The sequence below is a fragment of the Bubalus bubalis genome, chromosome 10 (genome assembly GCF_019923935.1).
Source record: "Bubalus bubalis isolate 160015118507 breed Murrah chromosome 10, NDDB_SH_1, whole genome shotgun sequence".
Lineage (NCBI taxonomy): Eukaryota > Metazoa > Chordata > Mammalia > Artiodactyla > Bovidae > Bubalus > Bubalus bubalis.
This window is the reverse complement of record NC_059166.1, coordinates 61,365,903-61,390,484: the sequence shown is the minus strand read 5'-3', so window position 1 is coordinate 61,390,484 and position 24,582 is coordinate 61,365,903. Positions and strand designations below refer to the sequence as shown.

Here is a 24,582-nt window from a genome sequence, read left to right as displayed (position 1 = left end):
ATAAAACACTGTGATCTCGCTCCTTGGAGGGACTCTCCAGCTTCATGTCCTCCACCCTGTGCTCCAGTGGCACCAAATTACATAAAACATACTGTTTCTGTTCTCTGTGCCTTGACCCGAGCTGTCCCCTCTGCTTGGAATGCAGCGATGTCCCCCTTTATCTGGCTTCCCCTGCCTCTTCTGTAAGGCTTAATGTAGGATCATTTCCAGGAGAAAGTCTGCCTGGTTCCCTGGGCTGGATGAGGTTCTTTCCTCCTTTCTCTAGCACACTGTGCATCTCTGTCATTATGCTTCACTCCATTATTCATCATGACCATTTATGAGACAGATCATAGACTGTCAGCTCTTTGAGGGCAGAGATGGTAACTTATTTGTACACTCGGTGCCTAACACAGTGCTTGGCACTTGGTAAGCAGTGAGCGAGTGAGTGAGGTTATAAGAAAAGGGAAGACCCATGCCATTAGTTGCAGGAGAAATTCTGGTATATGGTTTTTTATTTCAGTCACAAAGGAAAGGAAAGCTTTTGACACAAGTTGCAAGTATCAGCAGGGATAAGAAGATTGCTTGAGAAAGTTAATGAACTAACTTGGAGATAAATGCTGGGATTTCACTATGATAAAGGAAATAACTTATAAGCAAAAAATTAAGGGCAGTGACATCATGATTTGGCAATGGAATGATTATTTATCATTGCTGCTTATTTATGACTCAGAAAACTCTTTTAGGATTTCTTATTGCAGAAGTACCTGCCAGTGGAAGAGACTGGAAGAAAAGGAAAAAAAGAAAATGGAGACACAGATAGAACACTCTGAACCAAGCAATGGCTCTGTCACCAACTCACTGCAAAATTGTTATCAGTCACTTAATCTTTTTGGTTTCCCCTTAGTTTCCTTAGTATGAGAGGAGCAGGTTACAGTATTTTCCAGTATGCTTGCCTGGAAAATCCCATGGATGGAGGACCCTGGTAGGCTACAGTCCATGGGATCGCAAAGAGTTGGACACGAATGAGTGACTTCACTTTCTTTCTTTTTTTCTTTCAGTTTCCTTAGTATGAGAGGAGCAGGTTATAACAGTGCTGTTCTACTCTCCAGGCCCAAATTTGAAAGGAGACATCCTTTTTTGGGGGAGTGGGCGGAGGGAACATTCTTATCTTATATACTATTAAGGTCCAGATTCATTCCTTCATCTACTTCATCCACCCAAGCATGGTGGATCTGATATTTAATATATGCAAAGACCTAACCTAGACCTTCCTATCAAAAGTCCCCCTTTGCTCTGTTTTTTTTCCTCCTTAACATTTATCATAATCTACAGTTATCATTTTTATTTAGTTCCCTGTGTTTTGTTTCTTTTTCCAGTAGACTGTAAGGCAAGACCTGAAGGCAGGGCCTTCAATGGCCTTGTCCATCGTAGCATCGTCTGTGCCCAGCACAGGCTTATATACAGGAGTGCTTGACAAGTGTGTATGGACGAGGGCTGCATTAGTGAGATGCTAGAAGTGCAGGCAGCTCAGCGGTCTGGAATTGGGGATCATAGACTCAAATTAGCCATTATGTAGTCAGTATACGATAGGACACTGTCCATCCCTATGTTCAGTAGCCCTAAGATTGCCTTCCCAAGCACCCAGTGACAATAGTTCTCATGCCAACCAACAGAAACCCACCCTACTGGAGTATGTGGTGCTGTGCAGATATTTAAGGGCATAACTTGATCTCAGCAGTTAACCCAGACTTGTTATCCATGCATAGACCCAAATCCAAGCACCACGGGTAGAATGATTGTATCCATCTCTGCCAAGTGTCCGGGAGACGTCTGCAGAACTGTCTCTTATGCTGCATATCATGGGCCCATGATGAAGTCCTGGTCTCATGCTGACTGATGCAGGCATCATGCTTTGGCAGCTTAGGGCTCCCCTGGTGGGTTTACCTGTAAAACTACATTTTAAAAACTCAGTGGCCATTTCTGGAGAGTGTCATGAAATTTATTTATTGCTGGATGTTTCTTTATCTCCAAGTGGTGAACATTTTCTCAAAAGCCAAGTTTTAACTGAAAAATCAGATTATTTTGGCCATTTGCTCTGTGGCTTCATATGCCATCTCTCCAATTTTGTCAGTCTCAGAACGGCAAGGAAGTAGAGGAGAGGGTAGAAGTGGTGATCAAAATCGGTCTCAGCTAGATCTCTATAGAGTGTCAGTCACATTCAACAAAACAGTGGTGTGTCCTCAAACACTCAGAAAAGAAATTGAATTACTTCTTAATTGAGTTCCTGTTGCGATGGAGCCTGGATTGTGAATGTTTTACACTACTGCAGTGCCTTTCATCTACAGATATTAAAGCACTCAGCAACTATCCCTTCATTAAGTCTGTCGCGCCTCTGGAAGGTGGTTAACACCAGTCCTGGAGCACTCTACCCACTCCTGAAGCTCATTCATCTGAGGCTGGCCTAGGGTGGAAGCTGTTGACTGTAAGGTGATTCTACCCAGCTTCTAAAATGAGAAAACAAGAAGTGACTTACCTAGTTAAAACTACAGGAGAAGTTTTATTGGACAGAATGTATTTACCAGAAGTGAATTGTGACCAAAAATCTGGTGCCGACAGTTTTCCTCAGATACGCAGTACAAAGAGGATCTTCTTTATGTGACTGGTGTTCAGCCCTGAGTGTGCCTCTCTTAGGGAATAGGGAACTATTCTGTGTTCCCAAGGTTTCTGGCCCCAAGCAGATTGAGTTCAGTGTTAGAGGGAAGAGTGCCACCTATTGAATTGTAGAAATTCATGGACATGTGTGGGGACCCGTGGAGAAGTGTCTCAGGCCACATTCACTCTTGGTTTGCTATGGTAACTTAATATGTGTCTGAAGGAAAACAAGTATGTTGGCTACTCTTAGAAAAACATCTACAAACGTCTGTGTATTTTCCCCAGCTGGAGCTGAGCGTATGCCTGTAGTTTAGCCTACTGCTCCTTGAAAGAAGCATGCTGCTCAAAGACTGAGGCAGATGGTATTTTTACCACTTCAGGCAAAACATGGCACCTATGGTTCGGGTTTCTACAATTTTAATTTTTTAACACTTTCAAGATGGCTGGCTTAAAAATCTCTCCATCACAGGGATACAGAACTTTTCTCAATTTCTTTTTAATAATTGCCTCAGATATACAGATTATGGATAAATATCACTTGGTCAGAACCAGACTTTCAGCCCTGTGGGCTACCCTCCTGCTCATTCTCCCACAAGTGCCTAGGACTAGGCCTTACATGGGCTTTGACAGTCATGCCAATTTTGATGCAAAGACTCTAAATGGTTTACAGGAGCTTTCTTGGTATTTATCTCCAGCCTTTACTGTGTGTGGTTCATATAATTTTCCCATGACGCAGTACAGAAAAGAAAGTTGTTTTTTATGTCTTCCCACTGAGGTTCACTTGAAGCACAGAGAATTGCTCAAGGTTAAGCACTTGGTAAAGAAAGATTTTGCATGTGTTTGTTTATCAGGCATCTAGTTCTCAGTCAAATGTGAGAGAGGCTTTTTGAAAGGAGTGGGGTTTTCTGCTGTTCCCTCTCCCGGAATTTGTTCAGGTCTCAGGGTAGCCCTTTCCCCTGCCTCAGGAGCAACGTCTAGAGCCCCTGCCTTCTTCGTCCCTCCCCACGCTCAGGCCTTGCACATTTTATTATAAAACACATTTGCATAGGGTACACATTAAAATTCCCTTCCCAGCAGCAAACTGCCGTCCACAGACATTTGCATTTGCATGATCACACATCATCACTTCCTCTCGTGTCCTGGTTCTCCTTTCCACAGCTTGCCCTTTTAGCCGTTTCTTCCCCTGTATTATCCATAGGTTGCTTCAACCATTTTGCTGCATATCAAATCTAAAGTTCTTTTTTGAACCAGTGTAGGAAATTTTCTATAAATATTATTGTCCTTTCTTTACTGACAAAGCCAGATTTTTTTTTTTTTTTTTTTTTTTTTTGGGCAGACAGTTTTAGCCGTCTTGTTCTTTCCCATAACCCTAGCTAACTGGCTCTGAGAATTTTTCATGTTGGCACATTTAGAGACCAGATGTTGCTGTATTTTCTTTTCCCTGTACCCCTTTCTTGGGCAGATGCTCCTTCTCCTACTCTGGGACTTTGCATTAGCTCCTTTGGTAAAATATTCCAAACAGCATCATTGTATGCACTAAATCTCTCATTTCCTCTAACCTCTTGAAGCTGTCTTAACATTTAGGATTTCTGGTTTTGTAATAATTATGGAGACTATCTAGAAGCAATGACATTCCCCCATCTTTTTTCATTAAGAATTTGTGGTCCAATTATATGAGATGTTTATAATATAATTTAAAGGAAAAAATCCAAATCCAGATACCATTATGATATGAGTGCAATTATATAAAATTTCATATGCTTGATAAAGACTGAATGACAACTTATAAAATGTAAAAAGGGCATTAAGATAATAACTTTTTTTCTGAAAGGTATCAGTTTTAAAAGTGTAGACTCTGATTTGAATTGGAATTTTTCTGTATTACCACCTGAGCTACTGATAATTGAAAAATAACTTTCCTGAATTCATGTTTTTAGTTCATAACCAGAATTTAATCCTAGGCTCCTAAAGAGTTGCTTGCTTCTATGGCAGTAGAAGGAATTCACCGGAAAATGTGAATTTTTAAAAATAACATTTTAAATTGAAGTATAGTTGATTTATAATGTGTTAGTTTCACGTGTATGGCACACTAATTCAGTTTTATATACATATACACACATATATATTTATTTATATTTTCAGATTATTTCCCTTATAGATTATTATAAAATACTGGGTATAGTTCCCTGTGCTTTACAATAGTTCCTTATCAAGTTATCTGTTTTATATGTAGTTGTGTATATATGTTAAACTCCTGATTTATCCCCCCCACTTCCCCCTTTGATAATCAAAAGTTTGTTTTCTGAAATATGATTTTTTACACTGTGATTTTTTGTGCAAGTCCTCAAGTTGTGGTTAAGGTGCCAGGGAGTAGTTGAGAAAGATGAAAAAGAAAAGCCTGGGCTCAACCTGTGGTGCAGCACTGATGTCCTGCCCACCGCAGAGAGGTGCGGGCTGAAAGACCCCATCAGGACAGCCGTCTGAAATTTTTAAATCCTCCACTCCCTGTTTCCTGAAAATCAGATATAACCAATTATTTTTCTTTTGGCAGTCACACTTCAGAAGAGTAGGGGGATTTTGTTTGGGGGATTTTCCCAGCAATAATGAATAATTTTGTTTAATCTTTTTTTCAAAACAATTAATTTACTAAAGCTGGTTTTTGCAACTACTGCTTTGATTCCAGATCTCCTTCAAAATACAGTTATCAATGATGAAAAGTAACCATTAATCTATTTCTGTCCATAATAAAGCCAAAAAGCTTTTGTACCATGTAAAATTTTTCATCAAAAATAAGTTCTAATTGCACATGCAATAGTTAGTCTCCAGAGCCAGAGTTGTGCCTTATTATGACCCTCAAGTCTTTTTGCAAAACAGTCACCCTCTGGACATTCCTTCCTTCCTTCCCCTATTATCAAGCTATTTCTTTTCCTCCTTAAGTCTCTGAGTATATTATTTTGCATTTGTCCCCAGTGACTATCATCTTACTTTGATGATCTATTCCTGTAATTTCTTAATGTTATTTTAAAATTAGATTCTTGTTCTCTGAGGTGTTTGCAGTCCCACACATTCCAATGGCATCAACAGATTTAATGATCATAATCTCTAGTCCCTCATGGATCGTGACTAAAATTATTAAATGATGTCAGTGATAAGCCTCTTTATGACATCATAAAATAATGCCACCCTCTCAGCTGTTTGCCCAAATATTATTGATATTCTTTGAATTCAATCCTCTAAACAGTTATAAATCTTCTTTATTTTTCTTTATGTCATATATTTCTAGCTTATTGGCCTTTCATCTCTAATTTTATATATAAAATATTGAATTGTTTTGTTTATAGCAATAATATTTAGTGGGGCAATCTCTGCCATTCTCAGGTTTATAATTTTGAATTACTGGTTCTTGAAAAATTACATGTCTGCATTATATCTCACATTTATTAGGAAGCTAAGGCAAACTTGGATTGTTGATGAAGAGGAGTTCTTAGTTGTAAACCTGGAATCGTGTCTGGTTTTATATCCTGAGGGCCTAACACAGTTCCTGCCACATACTGGGTACCTAATAAATATATGCTGAACTACTATTGAATGAATGAATAACCCAAGATGTGCCAGCTGTTTGTACCAATGTTCCTTTTCGTTCATAAGATGTATTTGACTCCATCTTTGATCCTCTTATTTCTCCCCTAGTATATTTAATCAAATATCTCCTCAATGCCATACACTCCCTGGGTTAAAACAAAGATTCATTTGGGGTAACCTTTTGAATATTAGTCTAGAAAGCTAACTGCAGATGCTTACCAGGCTGATTCTGTGGATAAATACTCTGCACGGTGGGGTAGCTGGATTCAATTATTGTTCCCAGTTTGTGGTATCAGGACCCACCTGTGCACAGGGAGTGACTGTGTGACTTTATGTGGAGGACTGGGACTTTTGTCCCCTGGAGGAGTCTGCTTAGTCCATGAAACAGTTTTAAGTAGATCTGAAGGGAATACTGTTTCTTCCCGTGTCATCAAAAGCAGTGGAAGGACATGAGTTTTCCAAAAAGAGAATGAAAAGAGAGGCACCTCTGTGTCGATATTGAATCTGGTTTCAGTAAGTCGGAAGTCTTTGTCATTGCCTTAGATTGTTATTTCCAAATTTATTCCCTAATCCTACAGCCTGATTTTACGTGGAATTAAGGACTTCTGTGATGTCAAGATGTTTGATCTTACAGAAAGCTATAATTCGTTAAGATGGTATATCTGCAGCCATTCCCTCGTGTTTCCTCAGCTGTGTCGAAGGCACTACTTAGCCTCCCTGCTGACACGTGAGACTGAATATCGATCCTAGATGTGCTTAACCGCCTTTCTGAAATGGCCTGGTAGCTGTGCACCTCAATTTTAAACAGAATTACTGAGGTCACAGTAGAGATGACAGAACCTATAACATAGATCAGTGATGTGTACGATGCTACTAACTAAAGATTACCATTGAGTAGATCTTTTCTTTCTTCCAAGTGCTTGACTTTCTGGCTTGAGGAAAGATCTTACCTATCCATCAGATAGTACTAAAGCCAAAGATGTGCCTCTGAAGATTGATTCATGCATGGTGCCCCCTATGGAAGGTCTCCCTGTTCTAGATCCAAAGAAATCTTGCTGCCTTTTGTCTTCATTCCTGTGTACCTGTTAGGAAAGGTTGTAGGCCTTTCTACGTCCTATGACCCTGGTAAGATGCATGTCATTGTAAGCATGTTCTTCAGTGTGCACTCTGTTCAAGACATACACTGAGCACTTCAGTCAAGTGGTTCTATCAGATTCTGTCTCTGAATCCTTTCATTTTATGGAGAAGAGATTAAATAAGCTAACAGTGTTCACACAGTTACTATCTCACAGTCATGATTCTAGCCAGGCCTATTGACTCCACACTGTACTCTTCACTCCCACACTGTTTTCCAGGGTGCTTTAGACATACAACAAAAAGAAGTAAGAGAGAATTTGTAGTCAGTCTCTGGTCTTACCAAAATCCAGAAAATGGTATGCATTACTCTGTAATCCTAACATAATTCTGGTCTCGGAGATAGTGACTGTCTAGTAAGTGAATATCTTAGGATTTATTTGCTGAACTAGTTCAGTGATTATTGTGATTTTTTTCCTAAGATGGTATGCATTCTTCCCTCTTTCAAAAAAGTTTTAGAGATATGACCATTTAAGACAAGTTCTCAAGATTTCCCTGGTGGTCCAGGTCAGCCTTGCAGTGCAGGGGATGCAGATTCAATCCCTTGTGGGGAACTAAGAGCCCACATACACTGCAGTGAAAGATCCCACATGAGCATCAAGATCCCGCATGCTACAACTAAGACCTGATGTGGCCAAATAAATACATATAAAAAAATAAAAATAAAACAAGTTCTCATCACTGTTCTCTCAATGAAAGCAAGGGTCTGTGTTAACAAATACCGTAGCACCATAATGTCGAGCCCTGCTACATCTGGAAGAGGTGTTAATCCTGTAGGTATGATTACACTTATATGATACAGAGTAACAGCATCGCCCCCATAGCTTTGCTTCCTGCATGTGCCCTCAGTCTGATGTGATCTGCCTGGAAGGCCTGGCTGAGGTATACATTGGTTGTCATTGCTCTCAGTAGGTATTGTTTTTGTGTCATTTGATGTGCCTTCCAGTGATGGATGGAGGGTTTCCCAGGTGGTGCTAGTGGTAAAGAACCTGCCTGTCAGTGCAGGAGACATAAGAGATGCAGGTTTGATCCCTGGGTCATGAAGATCCCCTGGAGAAGGTAATGGCAACCCACTCCAGTATTCTTGCCTGGAGAATCCCATGGACAGAGGAGGCTGATGGGCTACAGTCTATAGGGTTGCAAAGAATTGGACATGACTAAAGTGACTTATGGAGAAGGCAATGGCACCCCACTCCAGTACTCTTGCCTGGAAAATCCCATGGACGGAGGAGCCTGGTAGGCTGCAGTCCATGAGGTCGCTAGGAGTCGGACACGACTGAGCAACTTCACTTTGACTTTTCTCTTTCATGCATTGGAGAAGGAAATGGCAACCCACTCCAGTGTTCTTGCCTGGAGAATCCCAGGGACGGGGGAGCCTGGTGGGCTGCCGTCTATGGGGTCGCACAGAGTCGGACACGACTGAAGCGACGTAGCAGCAGCAGCAGCAGCAGCAAAGTGACTTAGCATGCACACAAAAGATCAGTTATGGAAGTCGTGTGTTTTGAGCTCATTTTGTATCAGGATGTATGTTGGGATGCCAGGAATCTAGGCTCAGTGGATGGTAGTGATGCTGGTGGTAATAGTGGTTTTGAGGTAAGTGATCCCAAGGTTTTCGCAGATGAAAAATCAGGATATGAGGAGAATTTAAGAAATGAATGAAGGGACTTCCCTGGCGTGCAGTGGATAAGAATCCACTTGCCAATGCAGAGGACACGATCCCTGCTCTGGGAAGATCCCACATGCCTTGGAGCACCTAAGCCTGTGCACAACTGCTGAGCCCATGCTCTAGAACCCATGCTCCAGAAGAAAACAGGCCACTGCAATGAGAAGCCCGCTCACCACAACAGAGTAGCCCCCACTCACTGCAACTTGAGAAAACCCAAGTGTAGCAGCAAAATCCCAGTGCAACCAAAAATTTTAAATTAATTAATTAATTTTTTAAAAAGAGAAATGTATAAGATATAGACTCAAGTCAAGCTGGAAACCCAAATGACTCTTGCATAATTTATGTGTTTCTCTCATAATCTCCAGGATGGTTTACATACATGATGTGCGTGCACCATTAAATTTTCCTCTAGAAGACATGATAAACAAGCAGTAAAAATTGCTTTTCCTGTGGAATTAAGCCTCAATTTAATATAATTCCATACATATGTCAGATGGGGCCTCCCAGGTGGCGCAGTGGTAAACAATCCACCTGCCAGTACAGGAGATGCAAGAGACACAAGTTTGATCCCTGGGTTGGAAAGATCCCCTGGAAGAAGAAATGGCAACCCACTGCAGTATTCTTGCCTGGAAAATCCTATGAACAGAGGAGCCTGGTGGCCTATAGTCCATGGAGTCGCAAAGAGTTGGACATGACTGAGCATCACCACCACCCTCAGATACCCTACTTACCAAATGTTAATGAAAATTTATAAATTAACTTTAAAAACTAAAATCATTTAGTTCCCTTTAATTACATTTTGAAATCAGGCACATCTACTGAAATCAGCACACACCCTGAGCTCCAAGCTGACCTCTTGTTTCTTAAGCAACAAGCACAACTTTACCTGAATATTCAGCCATAGAGTGAACAGTTTTGGTCAGTTTTGATTATGCCAATAAAATGTTTTTAATAATATGAAAATATTTATAAATTATATATGTATCTATGGGTGTTTGTTTAGAGGTATTTATACATATAATATGGGCTTCCCTGGTAGCTCAGCTGGTAAAGAATCAGCCTGCAATGCCGGAGACCCCAGTTCATTTCCTGGGTCCAGAAGATAACCTAGAGAAGGGATAGGCTATCCACTCCAGTATTCTTGCCTGGAGAATCCCCATGGACAGAAGAGCCTGGTGGGCTACAGTCCATGGGATTGCAACCAGTCGGACATAGCTGGGCGACTAAGTACAGCATACATATAATATACATATATACTCAGATATGGTAATTTGTATGCAATGAGTTGTTTGATTATGTTCAGGTCTTTGTGGATAGTATTTCACAGCACAGACTCAGATGTACTTAGCTGAGAGGTTGAGCCTTGAAATCAGTTCTGAAATCTCACTCTCAACAGGAGGCCACACATCATCCAGACTGAGCTTAATAGACTCGTGTGGAAGATAGGGCAAGAAAAATAATACCTTATCTGTTTTTATCGTGTGTTTTTCTTTTCCCTTTTAGGGAGAATAGACTGCATTATCAATGATCAAAATGATTTGGAAATTCATTTTTCAGAACAAGCATGTTTCTTATTTTCTAATAATCACAGTTTTAAATATTTAAAATACTTCCATGAATCTATGTAAAATAGTCTGTGAATCTTTATAATCAAAGCCAGGTCAGTCAGTCAGTCAGTCAGTTCAGTCGCTCAATCATGTCTGACTCTTCAAGACCCCATGGACCACAGCATGCCAGGCCACCCTGTCCATCACCAACTCCCAGAGTTTACTCAAACTCATCTCCATTGAGTTGATGATGCCATCCAACCATCTCATCCTCTCTTGTCCCCTTCTCCTCCTGCCTTCAATCTTTCCCAGCATCAGGGTCTTTTCAAATGAGTCAGCTCTTCACACCAGGTGGCCAAAGTATTGGAGTTTCAGCTTCAGCATCAGTCCTTCCAATGAACACTCAGGACTGATCTCTTTTAGGATGGACTGGATGGATCTCCTTGCAGTCCAAGGGACTCTCAGGAGTCTTCTCCAACACCACAGTTCAAAAGCATCAATTCTTCGGCACTCAGATTTCTTTATAATCCAATTCTCATATCCATACATGACTACTGGGAAAACCATAGCTTTGACTAGATGACCCTTGGTTGATAAAGTAATGTCTCTGGTTTTTAATATGCTGTCTAGGTTGGTCATAACTTTTCTTCCAAGGAGTAAGCGTCTTTTAATTTCATGGCTGCAGTAACCATCTGCAGTGATTTTAGAGCCCCCCAAAATAAAGTCAGCGACTGTTTCCCCATCTGATTGCCATGAGTGATGGGACCGGATGCCATTTAGTTTACTGAATGTTGAGCTTTAAGCCAACTTTTTCACTCTCTTCTTTCACTTTCATCCAGAGGCTCTTTAGTTCTTCTTCACTTTCTGCCATAAGGGTGGTATCATCTCCATATCTGAGGTTATTGATATTTCTCCTGGTAATCTTGATTCCAGCTTGTGCTTCATCCAGCTCAGCATTTCTCATGATGTACTCTGCATATAAGTTAAATAAGCAGGGTGACAATACACAGCCTTGATGTACTCCTTTTCCTATTTGGAACCAGTCTGTTGTTCCATGTCCAGTTCTAACTGTTGCTTCCTGACCTGCATACAGATTTCTCAAGAGGCAGGTCAAGTGGTCTGGTATTCCCATCTCTTTCAGAATTTTCCACAGTTTATTGTGACCCACACAGTCAAAGGCTTTGGCATAGTCAATAAAACAGAAGTAGATGTTTTTCTGGAACTCTCTTGCTTTTTCGATGATCCAGCAGATGTTGGCAATTTGATCTCTGGTTCCTCTGCCTTTTCTAAAACCAGCTTGAACATCTGGAAGTTCAAAGTTCACGTATTGTTGAAGCCTGGCTTGGAGAATTTTGAGCATTACTAGCATGTGAGATGAGTACAATTGTGCGGTAGTTTGAGCATTCTTTGGCATTGCCTTTCTTTGGGATTGGAATGAAAACTGACCTTTTCCAGTCCTGTGGCCACTGCTGAGTTTTCTAAATTTGCTGGTATATTGAGTGCAGCATTTTCACAGCATCATCTTTTAGGATTTGAAATAGTTCAACTGGAATTCCATCACCTCCACTAGCTTTGTTCGAAGTGATGCTTCTTCAGGTCCACTTGACTTCACATTCCAGGATGCCTAGCTCTAGGTGAGTGAGCACACCATTATGATTATCTGGGCCGTGAAGATCTTTTTTGTACAGTTCTTCTGTGTATTTTTGCCACCTCTTCTTAATATTTTCTGCTTCTGTTAGGTCCATTTCTGTCCTTTATTGAGCCCATCTTTGCATGAAATGTTCCTTTGGTATCTCAAATTTTCTTGAAGAGATCTCTAGTCTTTCCCATTCTATTGTTTTCCTCTATTTCTTTGCACTGATCACTGAGGAAGGCTTTCTTATCTCTCCTTGCTATTCTTTGGAACTCTGCATTCAAAAGGGTGTATCTTTCCTTTTCTGCTTTGCTTTTCACTTGTCTTCTTTTCACAGCTATTTGTAAGGCCCCCTCAGACAGCCATTTTGCTTTTTTGCATTTCTTTTTCTTGGGGATGGTCTTAATCCCTGTCTCCTGTACAATGTCACGGACCTGCATCCATCATTCTTCAGGCACTCTGTCTATCAGATCTAGCCCCTTAAATTATTTCTCACTTCCACAGTATAATCATAAGGGATTTGATTTAGGTCATACCTGAATGGTCTAGTGGTTTTCTCAACTTTCTTCAGTTTAAGTCTGAATTTAGCAATAAGGAGTTCACGATCTGAGCCGCAGTCAGCTCCCGGTCTTGTTTTTGCTGACTGTATAGAGCTTCTCCATCTTTGGCTGCAAAGAATATAATCAATCTGATTTCGGTGTTGACCATCTGATGATGTCCATGTGTAGAGTCTTCTCTTGTGTCGTTGGAAGAGAGTGTTTGCTATGACTAGTGCGTTCTCTTGGCAAAACTCTATTAGCCTTTGCCCTGCTTCATTCCATATTCCAAGGTCAAATTTGCCTGTTACTCCAGGTGTTTCTTGACTTCCTACTTTTGCATTCCAGTCCCCTATAATGAAAAAGACATCTTTTTTGGGTGTTAGTTCCAGAAGGTCTTATAGGTCTTCATAGAACCATTCAACTTCAGCTTCTTCAGCATTACTGGTCAGGACATAGATTTGGATTACTGTGGTATTGAATGGTTTACCTTGGAAACGAACCAGGTACATTATATAAATGTTAATGTGAGCTTTGCAGTGTATCCCCATGCTCCCTTACTCTTCAAACCTTATATTTGTAAAGCATTTTATTGATGTTAATTTCACATATTTTATCTTATTCATTCCTTATAATAATCGCCTGTGGCATAAATATTATCTCTGTGATTTTATAGGTGAGGTGGGCTTAGAGAAGTTACTTTGCCCAAGGTCACACATGTCCAGGCCCAGAGTTTCCCCACTGCCAGGGAGAGAGGCAGTGTACTTATTGCCTCTCTATGATTATTTTTTGTATTATTATGAAACAGCATAAATGAATTAATCAGTCTTAGGAAGGGAACATCTCATCCTGTTATAAGATTAAAAAAAGGTTCCTGTGTGGGTTCTGGAGGATTCTGCTCCAAGGTGCTTGAAAGGCCATCATGTCTGGAAATACGTGGCATTTTGTCCCTCTTGGAGTCCACCTCTCTTACCTCCCATCTCCATGGGCTTCCAGAATTTGGCCAGGGAAAAGGAGAGCAGTGTAACAAATGTCATGCGTGTCCTGAACTCTCACACAGTTATACAGAATGATTTTAATTCTTCAAAACAATAAATAGAACTTGTTAAAAATTAGTATCTCAAAACTCAATACAGATCTATATTACAGTAATTTTATAGGCTATTTTACAAAAGAAAAATACTCTGATATTTTATTTGAGAATAGTAAAAATGTTTAAAGCATGTGATAAATTATGTTTGTCATTTTGAACTTATCTTTTATCCAGTGACTTCAGTGTAGCATGATGAACACTGAAATTTTTTTTAAATTGTGAAAATGATAAGAGGCAGTATCCGGTTGGTTTCATGAAACCCCAATACCAATGTTTCAGTCAGAGTCTTTGGTTGAGATTTTTAATTAAAACAAAAAGTTTCTGTTATTAAGAATTTTTTAGGTACAAATATACTAGTTTCATTTTATTCACTGCCTTTTTGTTGAAAAAGTATGTCTAGAAGAATATACTTACTCAAGTGTATTGAGGTATTTATGGCTTTTTCTTAGCAGAAAATGTGGACATTTTCCACCTCCAATTCCTATTGACATTTGTTCCACAACTGTATGGCATTTTTACTTGTGGTAGAAAAAAAAAAGTGTATGCTGTAAGAGGTACATAATCTAATGATGGCTTAGGTTTCTGTCATCTCTGTAAATATGGTTTTATCCAAAAGTATTTGATTTGATGTATTTTTTAAAATCTGTGATTTGAATGTGTATTTTAAAAGTTTGTCCTGTGCAAAGGACAATATTAACGTACATGTTCTCTTCTCAAATGAAATTCTAGTTTTTCCTAGATAGAGAGATACACACACACATACACCTCATAAGATATATAGAACAGAAGGTACATATGTTTGTGTATGCAATCCTCACAATAGTCCTATGAGGTAAGTACTATTATATGTATCTTATGTATATTATATAGATATATTAGAAGAGTGCTGCTGCTGCTAAGTCGCTTCAGTTGTGTCCGACTCTGTGCGACCCCATAGACGGCAGCCCACCAGGCTCCCCCATCCCTGGGATTCTCCAGGCAAGAACACTGGAGTGGGTTGCCATTTCCTTCTCCAGTGCATGAAAGTGAAAAAATAAAGTGAAGTCGCTCAGTCGTGTCCGACCCCTAGCGACCCCATGGACTGCAGCCCACCAGGCCCCTCCGTCCATGAAATTTTCCAGGCAAGAGTACTGGAGTGGGTTGCCATTGCCTTCTCCTAGAAGAGTGCTAGGCACATGTAACAGAGAAGGCAATGGCACCCCACTCCAGTACTCTTGCCTAGAAAATCCCATGGATGGAGGAGCCTGGTAGGCTGCAGTCTATGGAGTCGCTCAGAGTCGGATACGACTGAATGACTTCACTTTCACTTTTCACTTTCCTGCATTGGAGAAGGAAATGGCAACCCACTCCAGTGTTCTTGCCTGGAGAATCCCAGGGACGGGGGAGCCTGGTAGCCTGCCGTCTCAGGGGTTTCACAGAGCCGGACACGACTGAAGTGACTTAGCAGCAGCAGTAGCAGGCACATGTAAGTACTATATATGGGGTTGTCTTTTTGCTATTGCTATTATTATTATATTATTATTACTATTTTAATATTGGGACACACTACCATTCTAACTGTGTCTTCACCTGTGAATTCATATGATTGAGGAAATAACTAAAAATTCTCTTATTTCCACTTCCTTCCATTTTTGCCAAAATAAGACATTTAATTAAGGTCATTAGATCAATAGATTAAGTAATTAAGATCAGTAGATTTTTTTTTCTATAGATTCTTTTAAATAGAATTTTAAATTTAAATTTAAATTTTAAATTTTAATTTTTAATTTAATATAATTTAAATAATTTAAATAAATTTAAATAATTGATTTTAAAATAATCAAAATTTAAATTTAAATAATTTGTCATTCTAGTTCAGTTTAGTTCAGTCACTCAGTCGTGTCCAACTCTTTGCAACCCTATGGACTACAGCACGCCAGGATACGCTGTCCATCACCACTTCCCAAAGCTTGCTCAAACTCATGTCCATCAAGTTGGTGATGCCATTCAACCATCTCATCCTCTGTTGTCCCCTTCTCCTGCCTTCAATCTTTCCACATCAGGGTCTTTTCCAATGAGTCAGTTCTTTGCATCAGGTAGCCAAAGTATTGGAGCTTTAGCTTCAGCAGCAGTTCTTCCAATGAATATTCAGGATTGATTTCCTTTAGGATTGACTGGTTTGGTCTCCTTGCAGTCCAAGGGACTCTCAAAAGTCTTCTCCAACACCACAGTTCAAAAGCATCAATTCTTTCGCGTTCAGCTTTCTTTATGGTCCAACTCTCACATCCATACATGACTACTCGAAAAACCATAGCTTTGACTAGATGGACCTTTGTCGCCAAAGTGATGTCTCTGCTTTTTAATAAGTAAATAAGTCATTCTAAGTAAAATAAGTCATTCTAAGTAGAAAGGAAATTTTTATGTTGTTTGTGATACATTTCACAGTTTATTGTATTAAAGAAAGGTTTTGATTACTGTTTTTCATTTCGTACCAAGTCTTGCCACTCAGAAGCTGGCAAAACCATTCAGTTGAAGCACAGTCAGCTTGAATCTTAAAGTGGCGTGGCACCTTGGAGACAGCCTTGTCTCACCTCCCTCTTCAGCTTAGAGTTTCATTTATACCTTCTCTGATGTGGGCATCTAGTTGCTGAGGACTTTCAATGATAGGGAGTTTACAGCTTGTCAAAAAAAATTATTCGTTGTTAGACAACTCTAGTCATTTGAAAGCTCTTTCTTACTTGTAATTGAAATTGAAGCTTCCCAGAAATTTCACCTGATTGCTCTTTGTTCTGTTCCCTGAAGCATATAAAACAGGACTGCTCCTTCTTCCATTTAATTGCTTTGGTAGTTTGAGGATGGGTTTAATATCTTCCTTTAACCCTTTCCTCAAGGTTAAGTATTCCTTAGATGACACGTTTCCAAATACTTCTTCATCCTCATGCTGGACCCTATCTATCTTGTAAGTGTCCTTCTTGAGACATGGCACCCAGGATTTGAACATAGTTTTATAAAAATGATTAGCTATCAAAGACTGCAGTGAGACTGTTTTTGCCTGTCTTTTGGACATGTGCATCTGTTTATACTGCCAAGGTTTGTGTTTGCTTTTTTTTAGTATCTGCGTCACAGTTTTGGCTTATATACAGAACGTCGTTATCAAAGATTCTCAGCATTTTTCTATGAGTCACTGCCAAACTGGGGTTTACATTTTTATAATTAGTTTATGAAACCTAAATGCTCAACTATACAGTTGCCCTGTTCCATTTCATCTGGCTAGTATCAGTCTATTGCTTAACATGTCAAAACCATTAAAATTTTGATGCTGTCCATGTGTTAGCTTTCTCTCTTGACCGTGTGACATCTGAAAATTAAAATTTAACCTGCATTTCTTCTCCATCATCTTTCAATCACTGTGATAAGGGAAAGGAACCAAGTACTGAGTCTTGCAGTACAATACCAGGTATCACCTTTCTGCTCAATATAAATCCACTACTAAACATTTTCTAGGAATAGTTGTTTTACATGTTTGAATCCATATTACCAAACTCTAATACAGATCCTGTTTCTCTGTCTTATCCATGATGAATATCTGAATGTACTCTACTATTTCTGAAGCTAGCAGTCAAGTTAATATCAAAAGAAAAATGAGATTGTTCTGTTATAATGTGCTCGTTGTGACCCACCTATCCTGGGGCTGTGATCACCACTGCTTTTTCTCTAGAGTTCACAATCGGTCTATTAACCTCTTCTGGATTTTTGCCATAATTTTCATAAGTTCATGGATCTGTGTTACAGAATGCACATTTGTCCTCATTTTTTTGTCCAGTATTGAAAGGCATTAGTCATTTGACTCCCATTTCTGACATTTCTCACAGTCTTTCAGTAGCTGGGAAGGACAGTTATATGCATTCCAAGCATATGAGAGCAGGACAGAGGTGGATGGGTGCGTCTGTGAAGGTGCTCTAGACCAGGGACTACATCTTCAGAGGAGGATGACGTGAGGAGGAAGGCAAAGAAGGAAGTGTCAGAGAGTGAAAACTGGACAGGAACATCAGGTAAAGGAAGTGAGAAAGCTGCACAGCTGTTTATCTTAGAGGATAATACAATGTTTAGAGTGAGAAGAGTGGATGGTCTTGGAAAGCTAAGGACACCAAAAGCCAAGATGGTAGCTGTATCCAAGGTTCCCTGGCAAGCTGTAATGGGCTATTTGAATGCATAGTATCTTATGCATCATCTTTAAAGGCCCGTCTTTGTGGAATTTAGTCTTTACAATTTTGAACTCATTCTTCAGTTGTTCTGTTTCCTTTGTCTTCTTTTAATAGTACATTATCTTCTGCAAATATTTGTACATACTTGCTCTTACTCAGCATACAGCCTTTACATTTCAAAGCCCCTCATTTTTGTCATCATCTCCTCCCCGTACTGCCCCCGTGAATGCCCATCAGACTTTAGCAGATTTTGACAAGGTTGTTTGTTTCTGAACATTTTCTATGAAGCGTCCTGGTGACAATATAGACTTATTGGTGGAGTCCTACACAATTTTTACAGCTTTGTGCCTCTCTTTCTGTCAGCTCCTTCAAGCCAGGGATAGGACCCGATCTCCACGGTGGCTCTCTGTGCAGTGGAGGGGATGGTTGGCTCCTCCTTTTACACACATGCCTTCTCAAATGTGAGTCCTGAGAGAGTTTTTTCAGTAGCCATTATTTTGTTCACTTTCATAATTAATTATGACTATTGTTGGAGCTTAGTTTTTCAGTAGCTTCTGTCACCCTTGAACTGTATTTCCGGTTACAGATTTGGGGAATCATGGCCATCTTTTCACTAACTCATTTTTGCAATGCACTTTCCTAACACATAGTCCAGGTGTCCAAACCCACACCTGCTAGTCCTTTCTAAGGACTGATTCTAATACCAGTGAAAGTGTTAGTTGCTTAGTCATGTCTGACTCTTTGCGACCCCATCGACTGCAGTCTGTCAGGCTCCTCTGTCCATGGAATTCTCCAGGCAAGGATACTGGAGTGGGTTGCCATTCCGTGCTCCAGGGGATCTTCCCAACCCAGGGATTGAACCCAGGTCGCCTGCATTGTGGGCAGATTCTTTACCATCTGAGCCACCAGAGAAACCGATTCTAATACCAGGATGCCATTAATTTTTTGTTAATCCCTATCACATTTATAGCCAGTTATGCTGACATAGCTAAGCAAAAGTGCTTCTTCTCTCTTCTGATACATAAGATTATCAGTCAGGCACACCAAGAATTTGTCAACCATAGAATGCAAGTTTTAGCAGCTGTTCACAGGTTGAAGTTCCATGTCATTACTGCATGGTACCTTTCTTCCAGTTTATAATCTCTATTAAGCAAGCATGGTCCACTCCTACCTCTTGGCTGGGAGGTATGTGCTCTCTTCCCGTAATAGCATGGCTTCTGTTTGTTTTCTTTCACCCTCATCCAGCTGTTTTCAACCACTAAAAACAAACCCAAAACTTTACATTGTTTCATACTCCCTTACTCTGTTATACAGGTTCTTCAGAACACAGTCTAACCTGTGTTCCAGATGGGTTTTAGTATCCCTGTTCTGGTTGGGTGAAATAAAACTTGGGGTTATCTCCAAGTCTTTTCCAGCGCTATAGGCTGGAAGAGCTCGGGATGTGCAGAAATGAAACCCAGGCCATTTCTCAAATTTGCTGTTGACTCTTGTCCATGCCACTTAGCCTCACTCATCCAGTATCTTCTCCTGCAAAACGAGGTGAGAAGACAGTGCTTGGGGTTTCTTCTAGATCTAAAGTCTTCCTCTGTTTTCATCGGACGGAAGGAGCTGCTGCCTCCTCATCTTCTAAAGCTACCGAGACCCTGTGGCAGGGGCTTGTCTTTAATTTTCAGAGGACTTTCAAACCAAATAGTTTTCAGAGGCTTACAATGATTTCTTAAAATGATCTCATAAAAGATACATTTGTCACTGAAAAGTGATACCTTTTGATAAATACTAATAATAATGCACTTAATTTTAAGTACTATGCATTCTCTTCTCTCTGTGTTAATATCTTTAATGGATCCTCTATCAGGTGATTTGGACTTAATTTATTTCAGGTGATACTGTACTTATACAACTATTCAGTTCACTTAATTAGAGGTTCAATTAAATTATTGCCCTAAAGTGCTAAATCATGGAAATAAATGCAAAATGATAATTCACCTTTTTGTATTTTTTTAATTTATCCTACAGCTAAAGTGGTTTTCAGGTCATAAAGGCCAGAATGGGCTTATGAGCATTTTAGCCACATCCTAATGTGGAAAGTTGTATTTGTGCATCAGTTGGGAATTTGCCCAGTCAAAATGTAGGTGAAGGCAAAAGTGAAAAGAATTTTTTTTATTGTGGTCTTTTCTCTTGCAACTTTCAGAACCAACATCATGGGTCCAATCCCTCCAGGTTCCACTCAGCCCTCTCTGGTTCTGCAGCCCAATGACAAGTCCTCTAACAAGCAGTCCTGGGAGGCAGCAACTGTGTCTCTTTCTGTACCTCTAGCCCCTACTATATAGCTATGGCATGCTATGCTATGCTAAGTCACTTCAGTTGTGTCCGACTCTGTGCAACCCCATAGACGGCAGCCCACTAGGCTCCCCCATCCCTGGGATTCTCCAGGCAAGAACACTGGAGTGGGTTGCCATTTCCTTCTCCAATGCATGAAAGTGAAAAGTGAAAGTGACGTCGCTCAGTCGTGTCCGACTCTTAGCGACCCCATGGACTGCAGCCTACCAGGCTCCTCCATCCATGGGATTTTCCAGGCAAGAGTACTGGAGTGGGGTGCCATTGCCTTCTCCGAGCTATGGCATAGAGGTGCCCAATAAATGCTTGCTGAATTTAATTTGATCACCACAAAGACAACAGTTTGCAAGTGTGGTTAAAACAGTATAAATCCAACATGATAATTTTAAAATATCATCACTCCAAATACATGCCCCAGTGAGTGAGGTACTCCCAAATCTGGTTAATCATTGAAGTGACCTAAGAAGTATTTTTTTAAGGCCTTACTGAATCCATCTCCAGGAATGAGGTCTAGGTATCTGTATGTTAAAGCTCCCCAGGTGAATCTTATAATCAGCCAGGTTTACGAACTCCAGTTTAATGTATCTTGTGTATTTTTGTATTTTTCTGTATTTGTATTTTTGTATTTTTTTTTGCATATTATTTTTGTATTATTTGTATTTTGTATATTTGTATTTTCTGTTTTTGTATTTTTCTGTATTTTCCAATATTGTATTTTTCTGGATGAACTCATGGCCTATTCTAATTTATAGTAAAAATGAATCTCAGTTATGCCCTATTAATTATATCTGAAGGATTTCCTTTGAACCAGTAGTTTATGTTTAGTTGGTGGAAGTGTATACAGATGCCTATGAAGAACAATATTAATGCCTTCCATGAAGGATTAGATTACCAGTGAGTCCTGAAATGGGACTTTTACACATGGAAGCTGTTGGGTCCTTGGTATGCAAAGTCTTGTGAGCCAGCTCTGCGGAGAGCAGATTGGAGTATTAACTGGAAGTAGAATAGTCATTGGGAAGGAGAAATTAACTCTTTTTAGGGCATGAGTAACTTTTAGAGATGTCCTCCTGGGTGCTTGTGTGTGTTCAGTTGCTCAGCTGTGTCTGACTCTTTGCGACCCCATGGACTGTAGCCCATCAGGCTCCTCTGTCCATGGGATTTCACAGGCAAGTATACTGGAGTAGGTTGCCATTTCCTACACCAGGGGATCTTCCTGACTTAGGGACTGAACCACGTCTCCTGCGTTGGCAGGCGGGTTCTGTACCACTGAGCCACCAGTGAAGCCCTCCTGAGTGCTGTTTTGCCCTATTCTGAATTACCCTTCATTGTAGGATTAAATGGGCTTCTCAGGAGGTGCTAGTGGTAAAGAACTCGCCTACCAATGCAGGAGGGCATGGCAACCTACTCAAGTATTCTTGCCTGGAGAATCCCATGGACAGAAGAGCATGGCAGGCTACCATGGGGTTGCAAAGAATCTGACATGACTGAAGCAACTTGGCATGCACACACGTAGGATTAAATACCATACCCCACCAGGCTCCTCTGTCCATAGAATTCTCCAGGCAAGAAAACTATAGTGGGTTGCAATTTCTTTCTCTAGGGGATCTTCCCAACCCAGAGAGTGAACCCAGGTCTCCTGCATTGCAGGCAGATTCTTTACCATCTGAGCCACCAGGGAAGCCCACTAAATGCCATGTAAGTCAGCATCAAATATTCAATGGAGCCTGACTGAATAAAGTTTATAGGCTAACAAACTCTGCATAGCAATCAGAGAAATGCAGAATGTAGAACACTGTACAACATAGCTTGGTCCTTTCAAAATGGCAATATCATAGGGGGAGGAAGAAATTTAAAGTGTCATAACAAATGAATGAAGTGTGTGAACCAGGATTTATTACAGTTTCAGGGATGGGGGTAGGGTGAGCGTTGAAAGGCTAAAAAAGAAATTTTGGAGCCAGTTGGGAAGACTTACAGGTAGACTAGATATTACATAATAGAAGAGTATTACTGTTAACTTCCCGAGCTCTGATAATAGAGTTCTGACCGTGTAGGAAAATGTTCTTATCTTAGGAGATACTTCTCAAAACAAGGGTAAAGCATCCTACAGCTTGTGGTGCATCCAAGTCATGTCCTGCCAGCTCAGAGCCAATTGTTAAATATTTAAGAATTTTGTGATTTTGCAACCATTGGTAGCTTGAAATCCAGCCTGACGGGAGTATGCAAACCACAAAATCTACAAGTAGGGCTTTTTCCTCCTCTAGAAAATTAGTTTCTCCTCTGGAGAGTAATTAAGCAGCTTACCACTGCTTACAGCTTACTTTCAAATGATTCAGAAAACATACATACAAGTAGATAGGACAAAAATAGCAAAGTATTAATGATTGTTGAGTCTCCGTAGAGGATATGTGTTCTGCTAGTCCAGGAGTCACAGACTTCCTGTAAAGGCCAAAGTGTAAATATTTTAGGCTTTGCAATTCATACAGTCTCTGTGGCAGCTGTTCAACTCTGCATCTCTGCCGTTACAGTACAGAAGCAACCGTAGACAATACTTAAATGAATGGGCATGTTATGTTCCAGTAGAACTTAATTTATAAAAACAGGGAAGCCGCATTTGGTCTGAGGCTCAGTTCAGTCACTCATTCGTGTCCGACTCTTTGCAACCCCATGGACTGCAGCACGCCAGGCTTCCCTGTCCATCACCAACTCCTGGAGCTTGCTCAAACTCATGTCCATCGAGTCAGTGATGCCATCTAACCATCTCATCCTCTGTCATCCCCTTCTCTCCCTGCCTTCAATCTTTCCAGCATCAGGGTCTTTTCCAATGAGTCAGTTCTTCGCATCAGGTGGCCAAAGTATTGGAGCTTCAGCTTCAGCATCAGTCCTTCTGATCTGAGCCTCTGGTCTGAGGCTATAGGTTGCCAACTCCTGTGCTAGTCTTTCAGCTTTTCTGTACTTTTAAAATATTCAAGGGACTTCCCTGGTGGTCCCATGGTAAAGATATCAGGCTTCTACTGCAGGGGCCACAGCTTCAATTCCTGGTTAGGGAACAGATCCTGCATGCCATGCAGCACAGCCAAAAAATAGAAAAGAAAAATTAAAAATATTTGATAACAAAATTTTTTAATAAAGTTCTTAGGTTGGTTTTCAGAGCGCACCCCCCCACACCCCGGTTCCCCTAACACCTGCTAATGAAAATAAGAGGTATGTCCTTTTCCTTTTTTTTTTTTTTTAAATCTTTAAGCAGGTCTGATCCAAGTTCAACTACCTATGAGGTTGTTATGCATCAAACTAAAATAGACTTGATCTTGGTGGCTGGAGTAGCTGTCCTGGCAGTGGCAAAGGGCTTGAGAAGGAAGAAGAATTAAGTCATTCTGAATATCCATAGTGTTTCAGACACTGTCAAGCACCCTGCACTGTCTCATGTAGTACCCACCAGCAGTCCTACAAGTGAAGTGAGTGAAAGTCACTCAGTCGTGTCCAACTCTTTGTGACCCTATGGACTATACAGTCCATGGAATTCTTTAGGCCAGAATGCTACAGTGGGTAGCCTTTCCCTTCTCCAGGGGATCTTCCCAATCCAGGGATCGAACCCAGATCTCCTGCATTGCCAGTGGATTCTTTGCCAACTGAGCTATCACGGAAGACCTCATCAGATGCAAGTAGGTTCCCTAAGTAATGATGAAACAGGGAAAGGGAAGAAACAAGCAAAGGGAAGAAACAGGCTGAGAAAGAGCTAGATAGATAAAGGACTTCCATGCCTCATGAAAGAGCTTGGACTTCTTTTTTTCTTAGAGCTCTTGGAAGGCAGTGGAGGGTTCTAAGCAAGATCATATTTGCATTTTATAAAGAGCTCCTTGGTAGTATGAAGGATGGAGTCCAGAGGGAAAGAGCGGGTAGTGGGAAGACTCTTCAGGAGGTGATTGCAAAAATAACCCAGGCGAGGGATGATGATAGCCTGAACTAATGTGGCAATGAGAGTGAAGAGTAGATGATAATATGAGGGCTGTGTATGAGCTAGAATGGCTGGGACTTAGTGAGTATTTCAGTCAAGATGGCCACAGACAACTTGACAGTCTCTTCAGACAACAGACATGTTTCTTGCCCACACGACGTTCTGCTCTGGTTGAAGAGGCTCCATGGTGCTCACTGTGGTCACTCTGGTCCCTGAGGAACTTCTCCAATGAGACCAGTTGATGTACCAGAGGGAAAGCTCTGGCTGGACTCCCATGGATGGCT

General features: G+C 40.6%; 1 protein-coding gene across 6 annotated transcripts in view; it reads left to right on the top strand.

The window, feature by feature from the left end:
- Window positions 1-24,582, top strand: part of PDSS2 (decaprenyl diphosphate synthase subunit 2) — a 284,208-nt gene that overhangs the window by 236,667 nt on the left and 22,959 nt on the right. Inside the window, exon 9 of one of the 6 annotated variants that reach the window (XM_025294670.3) lies at window positions 18,373-18,470. The exons of 4 other annotated variants lie outside the window; for them this stretch is intronic. In XM_025294670.3, coding sequence (XP_025150455.1) covers window positions 18,373-18,470 — 98 coding nt within the window. Of the gene's footprint in view, window positions 1-740; window positions 4,740-18,372; window positions 18,471-24,582 lie in introns of those variants that run through there. One more of the 6 variants, XM_045161965.1, reaches the window with a different exon arrangement.